The sequence below is a fragment of the Carassius auratus genome, chromosome 30, assembly GCF_003368295.1.
Source record: "Carassius auratus strain Wakin chromosome 30, ASM336829v1, whole genome shotgun sequence".
Lineage (NCBI taxonomy): Eukaryota > Metazoa > Chordata > Actinopteri > Cypriniformes > Cyprinidae > Carassius > Carassius auratus.
In genome coordinates this window covers 19,346,659-19,359,071 of record NC_039272.1, presented here as the reverse complement: position 1 = coordinate 19,359,071, position 12,413 = coordinate 19,346,659, and the positions used below count along the sequence as shown (strand labels likewise).

The window sequence follows — 12,413 nt, the reverse complement described above, 5'->3', positions numbered from 1 at the left end:
ATACAATGTTATGAGCTACAAATGAAAAGTGTATTGAATGTAAATTGCATTGTCGAGCTATTTAAGTTTTATTAAGCTTAAGGTCAATGTGTAAAATCTTCATCGCCCCCCTGTGTCCTCAAGAGGTTGCTGCATCGAAGTAAACCATGAAAACAATATATATAATAATATATATAACGACTGCTTGTGGTTGAGGACTAGAAACAAGTTTTCAAACTGCTATCATGTTATATGAGATTCATAGTAGCCTAAGGGTTTTGTGAGAAATCCTTTTGAATCGCAATTTCCATTCAAGAGCATTTCTCAAAGATATGGACTTTGACTGTGTCCGCGAGTGCTCGCACATCTTTTCTTCTGCAGCTTTAGCGGATTTTAGTGACAGGAGTGTGAACATGTCGGGACATGCCCGTGTGTCCCAGCGCGCCGCACACTGTAGCGCACCGGGCAAATGTGCCAGTCACCTTCAACCGCAAGCGAAACTGGACCGAATCTGCCCAAAGCCACAGGAGACGATTACTTTAATGGGACAGAGAATTAAGTGACTGCTGAGATTTGTCCCTGCTGCAATGTAAGTGTGGATGAAACTGTCCCTAATACGTGACTTGAGATTCATGATAGCTGGTGCATTACTCTCTACTTTTGTATCGTAGCAGTGCGCCCTACTTAGTTCAGTTTGACCATTTTAACTTTTCTTGTATTTTATGCCTCGGTTAGACTATTCCCAACAGATCTTTTAACTGAGGTATTTTTGTATTAGATGGCACCTCGATGCGCGCTCTCGCTTGATCTGTTTCTCTGTGTTCTGATATCTGGAATGGATAAAAAATGAATGGACATTAATCTTTATTATTGAAACGAACGCAAATATAGCTGAATCTTGGCTAGGCTGCACTGCATGAAACGAGCGAAAGATTTTTCCTTTCTCCTTTTTGGGGGGTTCAAGCATGTAGTACTGAAATCCTATAGTATTTTTTCCCCTTTGCAATTAATTCGCTATATTGAAATGGATTGTAAATTCTAAGGAAAACAATCTACTCAATATTTTTTTAAAACATAATAGAAATATATAAAATTGTATTATATCGTTATTTAGATTTTTAATTCTTATTAATACGGACTGTCTAATGTATAATGTTTTTGTACTTTGAAAACTATAGACATTCGAATCATTAAACCTACATTTTCTATTTAAAATGTATATTTAAAATAATAACAAAAATAGAAATAAATCCATAGATAGGCCAGCCTATATTTAATTTATATTTAGATCGAATTTAACCCTGAGCTTTGATTTTCAAATTAACTTGAATTCAGCGATTACTTCTGAGGAGTACACTGTAGGAAAGGGCAGCTATAGTTGTCATAACTTTACTATAAAATGTACACAGTATATGATAATATAGATGGTACAACAGAAAGCCTCATAAAGAATCAAGAGTACATGGCAGAGGCATGAAACATGGTCTACATTTGTGTATAGACAGTGCACAGGGTCAAACACACAACTCTTAAATAATTCAATAAACATGAATTAAATGACAGGAAATGTAACACAAATGTACACAAATCTAATTTTATTTAAAGTTTCATGCAGGGATTTCTGTGAATGTCCTTTTACTGTATTTTACCATAAATTATAATAGTTTTTATTCCCCAAAACCATAGATTCACAGTATTTTACGATAAAACTACATCATTTTTAATTAATTTACACTTTTTCTCTGTATACTTACTGCCAATTAACAATTAAGAACTTCACTGGCAGTATACGGTATTTTACATTTTACATTGTAAGCCAATGTTTGCATGCTGTATTTTTTAACTCTTTCTTTTTCCTTCTCTTAGAAATGGAATGGATTGCTCGATGGACGAATATTACAACGGTGGACAGTGTCACAAGTGCCCACAATGTCCACCTGGCCAAGAACTGAAAGAGGTGAGAGAAAGAGCGATATTGGGTGTGAGTGAGTGTAAGAACTTTTTAGATTAAAATATTTTCTTTTTGAGAGCACATAGACTTTTCAGTGCTTTGGATCTTAACAGTGAGGGAAAGTGACGTTCGTTAAATGCATGTGTTGTGATGATTTGCAGCACGTTTCGTTAAATGCATGTGTTGTGATGATTTGCAGCACGTTTCGTTAAATGCATGTGTTGTGATGATTTGCAGCGCGTTTCATTATATGCATGTGTTGTGATGATTTGCAGCGTGTTTCGTTATATGCATGTGTTGTGATGATTTGCAGCCCGTTTCGTTAAATGCATGTGTTGTGATGATTTGCAGCGTGTTTCGTTAAATGCATGTGTTGTGATGATTTGCAGCACGTTTCGTTAAATGCATGTGTTGTGATGATTTGCAGCGCGTTTCATTATATGCATGTGTTGTGATGATTTGCAGCCCGTTTCGTTATATGCATGTGTTGTGATGATTTGCAGCACATTTCGTTATATGCATGTGTTGTGATGGAATTGCAGTGCGTTTCATTATATGCATGTGTTGTGATGGATTTGCAGTGCGTTTCGTTATATGCATGTGTTGTGATGATTTGCAGCGCGTTTCGTTAAATGCATGTGTTGTGATGATTTGCAGCGCGTTTCGTTATATGCATATGTTGTGATGATTTGCAGCACGTTTTGTTATATGCATGTGTTGTGATGATTTGCAATATTTGTGTTGTCAAACTAATGATGTTTTCTTCATTTGCTGGTGTTTTTTCAGATGGCATGTGTTTTCTTAAGTTGCAGCGTGTTGAGCTCTCTCGGCCACTGTAATATAATAATAAAACACAGTAATGATAATGTGGCTTTTTTTCAAATAAATGATGAAAAATGGCAGAGCCCCAAATTGTGGACTATTTAAACATAACTGTAGTATCATATCCCTGCCACCAGAGGCTTACACATGACCTTAAATGACTTGCAAACAGGGCAAGGTTACAAAAGCTGTGTTTTCAGAAAAAAAAATTGACTCATCCAATGTACTTATCTTGTTACTCATTATGTTTGTGTGCTTGTGGGCGGTTAGGACTGTGGTTATGGTGTAGGAGTGTCAGCAGTGTGTGGCGTATGTGAAGTTCGGTGGTTTAAGGAAGTCTGGGGTTCTCACCCTTGTGCACTGTGCCAGAACTGCCGCAGACTCAACAGACACCAAATCAAGCACTGCACACACACAGACAATGCAGTGTGTGGAAACTGCCTCCCTGGGTGAGACTTTCTCACACATACACACAAAACAACCTTTATGACACATGATGTTTATAGCTGACAATTGTGATCAACCCACACACGATTGCATGCAACTTCACACCCAAAACTTTATAGACTCTCTCACACACACCACTGTATCGTAGTTTTCATACCAAAACCTTTTTTTTTCTCTCTAATGAAAGTTTCTACAGCAAAATGCGACTGGATGGACAAGAAGATTTGGAATGCCTTCCATGTGGCCCTGCACCCTTCAGAAACTTGCAGTGTAGCCGTGAGTGCCATACTGATAAATACAACTTACACTAGCATGACACGAAAAAAGAGACAAAAGGATAAATGTTTGATATCATTATTTAATTACATTGGAATTGAAACTGGGAATCAAAAAGAATCAGAATCGATAAGCAGAATCGGAATCGATCAAATCCAAACAATACCCAACCCTACAAATAGGTAAATAAATGTAAAAATCCACTGTTTGTTTGTTTATATGCATCAATTGGATCGGTGTTAACAGTGAGAGATGTTGAGGGAGGCATGACGCTAAACTTTGGCAGGATTAATTTGGATTAATAAAAATTTGGATTAATATTCAAGCGTGAATGAGAAACATTTTGCGGGAGAATTTTTCTCAAAATTTAAAATCGAATGCCAACCCACCTAACAAATATTAGAATAATTTAATATTCTGGTCCAGCCCTAATGCTAAGTTGTAGCAGGCACGATTCTTCTGTGCCATGGATATAAACATCCCTGTCTTAACTAAACTTAATATGTAACTTTGTCATTTCTAAATAAAATGAAGTGCAATATCTCAGTTATCACCATTAACCAGACTAATGGCTTACCTCAAGATTTCACAGTTTATAGCTACCAGACATTTCTACTGATACACGAGAACAAAAAGACAGTGCAGCGGTTTACTTATTTATCTATTTATCATCCTATCTTATATTTTATCGTGCTCTTTATGTCCATAACAGAGCGCATCTGGTGGCACATCTGGTCGCACAGACTGTGTCCCATTACTATGTTTACAGTAATTTCAGAAACATTATGAGAATTTTCTTTTTTGTGTGAACTATCCATTTAAGACTGACTGTTATTAAAGATTTCCACATCCCGGAACACAAACCCATGTTAATGTATTGGAAATAAATTCATTCACATTCACCCTTTAAATTCATGCATTAAAGACACAGTTTCTTCACGTTTTCATCCTCTAAAATTTGTGGTACTCTCTTCACCCCTGCCTGCACTCATTCTTTCCATGTTCTTATCTGAGCTTCAGTTCTTTTACTTCTTTTTCTCACTGTTTTATCTCTATTCTCTCAATGTGATTATGCGTTAAGTAAGGGAGAAGGTATTTATCCAGCAAGGATCAGTCAATGCTCTTTGAAAGTGCTCAGCATGGACTGAGCGTCGATCCTCGCTGAACCCATTGCATCACGGATTGACAGAGGTCTTTTAGCATTCTGCTGATCAGATACGCCACCAGCAACAGGAAGAGGGGTGCTTAGAAAGAAAGGGAAGGCAACAGAATAAGGCAGCTGCAAGTGTGGTTTTAAAACCAAGACTCATTTAGATTTACCGTGCTACTGATTTGTAACCCTATAGTTATCAAGTCTTTGGAATCTGTTGATTGTGTTTTAAAAGAATAGTTTACATAGACAACAAAATTCCATCAGGATTTATTCACTCTCATGTCATTCCAAACCAATACCGTGCTGCAAAAAGTAGATTATTGGACTTGTGAGAAATATTCCAAGCAGCCACACAATTTATGTAATGAAATGGAGTTGTTAATAACCTTCCTCTCCAGTGATCACTGAGTAAATAATAATTTACTCAGAATTTTAGAATGGAAGTTGATATTGGTCGTATGTGTTCTAATTGATTCTTCCATTTTTAGGTGAAGCAGGGACTGGTGTTGCAAAAGCCCAAACCTCAGCACCTCCCGTCCAAAATGTATCATCCATGGTGACCGCTTGTGCAGCAACGGCTATATTAACAACCGTCCTATTTACAATTGTGTGTGTCACCTACCAGACACGGTCTTCACTCAGGAAAACATGCAAACGTATGAATATACATACACTGAATATACAGTACATACAACAGTAATCCACTAAACCACAAGGTGTGGCTTAAAACGTAAATAACTCACATTTCATTCAACCTCTACTCTCAGGTTGTTTATCACCAGTCAGTAACGGTCACCGTGACAGTGACGCAGCTTCAGTTCCAATGACAACCCTGCACACAGTGATGCAGGACGCAGAAGTAGACACATCAAGTAAGTGTGCATGACAGGCTGTGATCGAGTTAAAGTTTGATTACAGACACAATAAGAATGTGATGTAAAAAAAAAAAAAAAAAAAATTCCACCTAAAGATCACATGGCAAAAAAATGTTTCAAAAAAGAGATTCAAGCTATCCACTATATGCCATTTTCACAATGGCTTTTAAAATGTGTTTAAATGTAAAATAATTCTCTCTAGTGCTCTACCTAACTTAAAATTGCCACGGTTTCGTACTTCAGTGTGTTACAAACATAATTTTGGTGTCTTTGGATAGAAGACCCTTTGGGCTTTGCTTTTTATCAACCAAATTTAATAATGCTCGAAAATATTAAAAGTTATAGACACTGAAGTGCCTTGATTTTTTTTTTACCTCACATAAATATTTATTTATTTGATATAAAAGTACATGAAATCAGTCCTGGAGCAATCTAGAAAAGTAATGGGTTGAAAGTCACATCTCAGAAGTTTCTATTTCAAATCTGAATAAGACATCATGAAAAATGAGTCTTCTGCTAATATTTTTATGAGACTATGTATAGACCCCCCTCCCCCTCAAATATACAAAAAATATTTACCAACTGTATTGAAGGCTTCTACAAACTATTTAGTCAGTAAACATACCACTGCATAGTTTTATTTTTCCAATTATAAAACACTAGACAGAAACTTAGACATCATATAAGTGATTTATTTGAGCACTAGAAAAATAAAATAAGAAGAATTTGAGTAAGAAAAATAAGAATAATAAGAAAAATAAAACAAGATTTAACTTTGTATGCCAATTACAGAAAATCCTGACATTGCTTGAAATGCAGCATTTACAATGAATTACAATGCAAATAAGTGCTGAAGTGCTGATGGCCACTTATACAGATGGTAATAACACAAATGTGCCATAAAGTAAATAATCCACTCTCTCTATTCATATAGACGCGTTCACTTTGATAGCCGTGATCATACAGTAATAGCGAGCTGATTTGGGCTGATTTGCACTCAAACAGATAGTAATCATGCAGATACATTCACATTCAACATAAAACACACTCTCACATACATAAAAACTGTTGAAAAATAAAACAAACAAACAAAAAGGCAATCGCTGTAAGTTCTGCCTCCATCAGCTGACAGGTGCGTCAGAGCGCGTCACGCTCAAAAATGTTTGTCGCACGTAGCGCATTGTCTCATTCACAATTTTCATTAGCTGAAAATTTTTACTGAGCAACTGATTGTTTCAGCGCAGATTATTATTTTTGCTAACAAGCAGACAGAGCCGCATGCTCGTTCAGAGCTGTCTGAATACATGTATTAGAAAACATAACATTCTGCAATTCATTTACTAATTGTTAAAGGCCATTTAGCGATTTCAATCATCATACAGTAAAAAGTAACAACCACCCTTCCTCTTTTCATTGAAGACATGTGAAGCAGTACCAAACAGTCTCTCAGAAACTGTTTTTTGCGTCTTTCTCTGACTATTTTAAATATTTCCACACCTTCGACATCTTTGCTCTTTTCAGCCGTATAATTTCAGTTGCCGACACTTTGATTCTCAAGTAAATTTATCTTGAGTCATGTATGTTAAGATTAGTGATCGACCGATATTGGTTTTTTATAACCGATACCGATACCGATTATTTGTATGTTTATGTACCCGATAACCGATATGCAGAACCGATATTTATTTACTGTTATACTTCTGTTTCTGACAATTATTACAACACAAATGAGCTGAAAAAAACATTTTATTTATAACAATCACTCCCCCCTTGCATACAAAAAAAAAAAAAACATTATATTTATACACAAATAATTAGAGGGGTCTGAGTCCAAAAAATGTAAGCGCACTGTTACTAAGTGTCTTTGTTTTAAAATAAAAGCTTTGATGAGGTAAAAAAATAAAAACAGGTAAAAAAATAAAGCACTAAAATGATTCTAACATATTGGTGGGGGCGGGAGGGCTATTTAGGAGTGCATAGCTATTTACTCCCAGTTAAGCAGAACTAGGTTTTAGTGTAGAAAACAGAGTCTTTCAGCATTCTGCCCTGTAAGCCTGCTTCCTTCAAAAATGTCATGCAGTGGCCGTGCTTGAGGCTTCCTGATCATCAACCCAGTCAGGTGCTGAGAAATATGAACGAACTTTTTTTCCCGAGACTATATAAAGTTAAACAGCACTTGTCAGTTGGCATTTTATGATCTAGATTCAATCTAACGTTAGATCATGAAATGCCAACTGACAAAGTGCTGTTTGACTATAATTTAATCAACCGCGATCGCGCATGGAGATAATAAATAATTAATTTCCACAAAGCGGTATATGTAGCCTATATTTGTATTAGCGAAATAATTGTTATGTTGTAAATGATAATATAATCTAGGGTGTTTAAACAAGATAATCTTGTCAAAAGTTTCATTCAGTGGCATTGCTTGAGGCTTCCTGATCATCAACCCAGTCAGGTGCTGAGCAATATGAACGAACTTTTTTTCCCGAGACTATATAAAGTTAAACAGCACTTGTCAGTTGGCATTTTATGATCTAGATTCAATCTAACGTTACATCATGAAATGCCAACTGACAAAGTGCTGTTTGACTATAATTTAATCAACCGCGATCGCGCATGGAGATAATAAATAATTAATTTCCACAAAGCGGTAGGCTATATTTATATGTGTATTAGCGAAATAATTGTTATGTAGTAAATGATAATATAATCTAGGGTGTTTAAACAAGATAATCTTGTCAAAAGTTTCATTCAGTCGCCGTGCTTAAGCCTCCATATCATCTGTCAGTTGCTAAGCAATATGAACAAACTTTCTCTTCTAGACTAATGGTGAGCAAATACAACAGATAGAGAATTAAATTCAACGCTTTTATTTTCAACATGCACTCATTCTTGTCTGTTTTATTTAATTCATGTAAAGATACGTCTTTATTGGGGCAGGACATGATGAATTACACTACGTGACTCAATGAGTTCGTCTCAATTGTTTAGAAACAAGCTGCATAAATTAACTATATCAGGAATTTATGTCTCAGATCGCGTTTGTGCATGTCTGTTATGTTAAATAAAGTTGATTAATTAAAGCAAACCAAGTAGAACATATATTTACCTGTGCACTGAGTTGTTGGTGACTGATCTCCTCAGACACCCGGGCTGCAATGGCGGAAATCTCAAAACGGCCACAAGATGGCGCCGTAAATCGGCGAATCCGATATTACAAAACCGATACCCGATTATGGAAAAATGCTTAAATATCGGGAAAAATATCGGTAAACAGATACATCGGTCGATCACTAGTTAAGATATAATATTTATGAAGAAATATGACACCAAAATCATCAGTAATTACAGTATTTATAATATGTATTTATATATGTATTTAAAAGAGAGAAAGAAAGAGATGTGATGATTGTGTGCCTGACTTGTTTGGTCTGTGTTCTATAAGATCCTTGCCTGCTATTGAAGCACCCCTGCACGCTTAATGACATCACCACCAGGATGACCACTGATCTTGGCATGCATAGGTGTGAGGTTCTTCCTCTGATGCAAAGCTCGTCCTGCACAGATCCTGCAAAGGGAGTCATCATGCAGGCAACAGAAACACCTGAAGTTTCTTCTACAGACTCGTGCCTCTCCAGCCAGCATGTCATTCTCACTCTGGTAGGAGGACAGTCTGCAGTGAGGCCCTGCTGTGCCGTAGAGCAGCGAACAGCCTGGGGGCTTCATGCTCCTGTAGAGTGCACTGAACTGGACCTTCAGTATCTCTCCAACGCCCCGGAGCTCCACACATTCAGACCTTCAGACTTCATAGCCAGAAATATCCCACAGTGCCCTCAGGCCTGATTCTGCAGGACCTAGGGGGGGAGAGAGCGAGAAGAGAAAGTGGAAAAGGAGATTGTTAACGTGAAGAGAGATCACAGCTGCAAACGTACAATTATGGTAATGAGACACTTAAAGAATCAACATTCCACTCAATACATATCATGTGAAGTTCATTGAAATAAGTGTGCTACTGTGGTTGTCTGATGTTTCTGCAATGTGAGAAACAAGTGCTTATTAGCACAAAATGGACATTAACTGGAGAAGGGCAGAGAAAAAAAAGATCTTCATTTGCCTAAAAAGTAGCAATTAACAGAAGTAACAATCAATGTTTTCTTCAGTATTTGAATGTGCGTCTGAGTGAACTGGATTATCAAAGAAGTAACAAAAAAAATGTAAAGTGGGACTTGGTTCTATCCATTGGTTCTTGATTGCTTGTAGATCATTCACAAGAAGATCAATAACATATATTCAGATTCTGAATTAACGTTTAAAGTTTAGAATCCACAAAAATAATTAAGCAGCACAACTGATTTCAACTTTGATAATAAGACATTTTTCTTAAACACCAAATGAGCATACTAAGTTGGTTTCTGAAGGATCATGTGATACTGAAATTTTAGTTTTGCCATCACAGGAATAAATTAAATATTAAAATATAATCATTTTTAATTACAATGAAATCTCACAGTTAAATTTTTTACTGTATTTTTATCAAATAAATGTTGACCTTAGTGAGCCTTAAAATACCTCTTTCCAACAAATGTAAAACTCAAACCACCAGTGTGCAGCATCCACCTGAACGATGCGACGGCAGCCATAGTGCGCCAGAACCGTCACCAAACACCAGCTTATTGGTGGAGAGGAGACAGAGCGATGATGGTTAGAGGCCAATGGGCAAATTTGGCCAGGATGCCGAGGTCACACCTTTATTCTTTTCGAATAACATCCTGGGATTTTTTATGACCACACAGAGTAAGGACCTCGCTTTAACATCTCCGAAGGATGTATATAAGAACTATACTAGACCTGCTACAAAATCCATAACTGGAGTTTATGGAGACTTGATGGAGACTATGCTTGATTTTGCTTATCACTGGATTTATAACTAACTACTTTTACCATTACTGATGACAGCCTCTAATTTGCTATTTACTTAAACTTTTTGGAGTTTTGGACTGAACAATAGTATGCTGCCGGGCAAACCAAACTGACTTGTTCCTAAAAAGTGTGCCTAAACATATGCCTAAGGTGATTGGTTAGCAGGCTCAGTGTGTTTGTGATTAGCTAGCCGCCTAGTACACATTGTCCGGAAACGTCATGCCCCCTTCCCATTAGGGGTAGTTGCATGTTTCTGGGGGTGGGTTTTATGTAAAAATCGGGGTTAGTGATGTCACAAGCCCAGGAAGAAGCTCGTTGTAGTCCCTACAAGCAGTTTTTTGTAGTCCATAAACAGCAAAAGATCTCCCTTTGCATTGAACTCCAAGCGTCGTAACTTTGCAGACATTGTTTTTGCTCTAACAGCAACATTACACACTTACTAAAGTTCAAAAAAGGAAATCATAATCAACCACCCATTTAAATTTAACTAACAGCATGTGTAAAAACAAATATGCTGGGGGAAGGGAATTCTGGCTATCAAAGGTTGTTGTGTGAACCCGTCTTGCTTAAGAATAATTATCCTAATCCTTCAGGTCTTCGATGTGGTTTAGCAAAATTAACTATCAAAAATGAAACAAGCAACAACGTGGTTTTGCGATATTGCCTTGATAAAGATCGACATTATTGTGGCCCTTACATTCCACTTAATAAATGGGTTTAATATAAATCAGTTTTTCTGGCTGAATTAAATTAAATAAGCACAGGACGTTTTTGAGAGTGTTAAATGCATCTCTCCAACACTATCATAGCCTCTATAGCCTGTTAGTGCTCCAGTGAAGCTTGTGAGCATGTCAATCAGATTTCTTACTTTTTTAAATACTTTTGCCAGTGTGATAAAGGACCTGTGCACCTCTGTAATTTTTATACACACAGAATATTCCAAACTTCAGTATTTTGACAGGATTTAACAATATTTATCCAAAAACACAGTTACACAAATTCAAGTAAACGACCACTAATGTACAGTAAGTTAACTGCACAGAGGACATGATGTTATCGATACTCCTAAGATATAATTTAACCTCATTACAACCAGCGTGTGCAAACCTGTCTTAAAACATGTGCATAATAAATCTTTGAAGAAGACTGCATGTCCCCTGAGGAGCAAGAGCTATTGTAAATAGAAGTGTTATCGTGTGGGCAAACGGCAGTTCTTTAGTCATTAGGTGTGTCTGTGAATACACAAAAATGTTTTTGAGGTGGTTTGGTGGACAGATGCAGATGGGATGCCACAGGTACCACAAAAACTTTACAATATTGCAATGGATATTCGGCTTGACTCTGTCCAAACTGGTTTTTATACTCCATATGTGTGGCCCTCACTTCACAGGCAAGTATAAAATAATGCAACAAAAATGATCATTCTGAAATGAAGATTAATACATTCTTCTCCTATTTTATTCTGAAGACATTAAAGTGCTTTTTTTTTTTAATAAAAGCAGTTTTGTTAGATCTAGCCTATTTCCTGGGTAGTTTATGAGTTGGCATTTTAAGTTGCTGGGAAGGAGGCATTGTAATGACCTCTTCAAAATGGACCTCATCCAAAAAGGCATCAAAAGCAATTGTTCATCTTTTCGCACCTTAGATAAAAATTGCGTTTCATTTGTAAAGCTAATTAAAAAGCTTGAACATGTTAGCATTTATATGTGCTTTTTCTTGTACTGTAAAATGTTGCTAGTTTCTTTTTTGTATATTTTACTGCACATATTTGTAGCAAGTATGCCTGCATTTTGTTGTGCTAAACATTTATTGAGCATTGTTTTGTTAAAAACCACACATTCATTGTAAAATATATATCAGAGTTCTATTTTTTTTTAAACAAAAAAAAAAAAAAAAACTAATCAGTGTTAAATGTGGTAAACTGTGTTGTATTGTAGTAATAGTAGGATTCTTTTTCTACTTTAAGTTGAATGTGTTCTTAATGAAT

At 36.4% G+C, this 12,413-nt stretch overlaps 1 protein-coding gene across 1 annotated transcript; it reads left to right on the top strand.

The window, feature by feature from the left end:
• Positions 1-344: 344 nt before the first annotated feature.
• On the top strand, positions 345-12,296 carry LOC113049543 (tumor necrosis factor receptor superfamily member 27-like). The gene is made up of 7 exons (XM_026211970.1): positions 345-568; positions 1,846-1,936; positions 3,023-3,201; positions 3,387-3,475; positions 5,117-5,284; positions 5,396-5,500; positions 8,952-12,296. Exons 2-7 carry the CDS (start codon positions 1,853-1,855, stop codon positions 9,347-9,349), a joined length of 1,023 nt encoding a protein of 340 aa, XP_026067755.1. The 5' UTR covers positions 345-568; positions 1,846-1,852; the 3' UTR covers positions 9,350-12,296.
• The last annotated feature ends 117 nt before the right edge of the window (positions 12,297-12,413 follow it).

Coding starts and splice junctions, on each gene's coding strand:
- LOC113049543 (XM_026211970.1), top strand. CDS start 1,853: ATGGATTGCTCGATGGACGAATATTACAACGGTGGACAGTGTCACAAG. Junction 5,285..5,395: donor ACTCAGGAAAACATGCAAAC/GTATGAATATAC, acceptor CTCTACTCTCAG/GTTGTTTATCACCAGTCAGT. Junction 5,501..8,951: donor CGCAGAAGTAGACACATCAA/GTAAGTGTGCAT, acceptor GTGTTCTATAAG/ATCCTTGCCTGCTATTGAAG.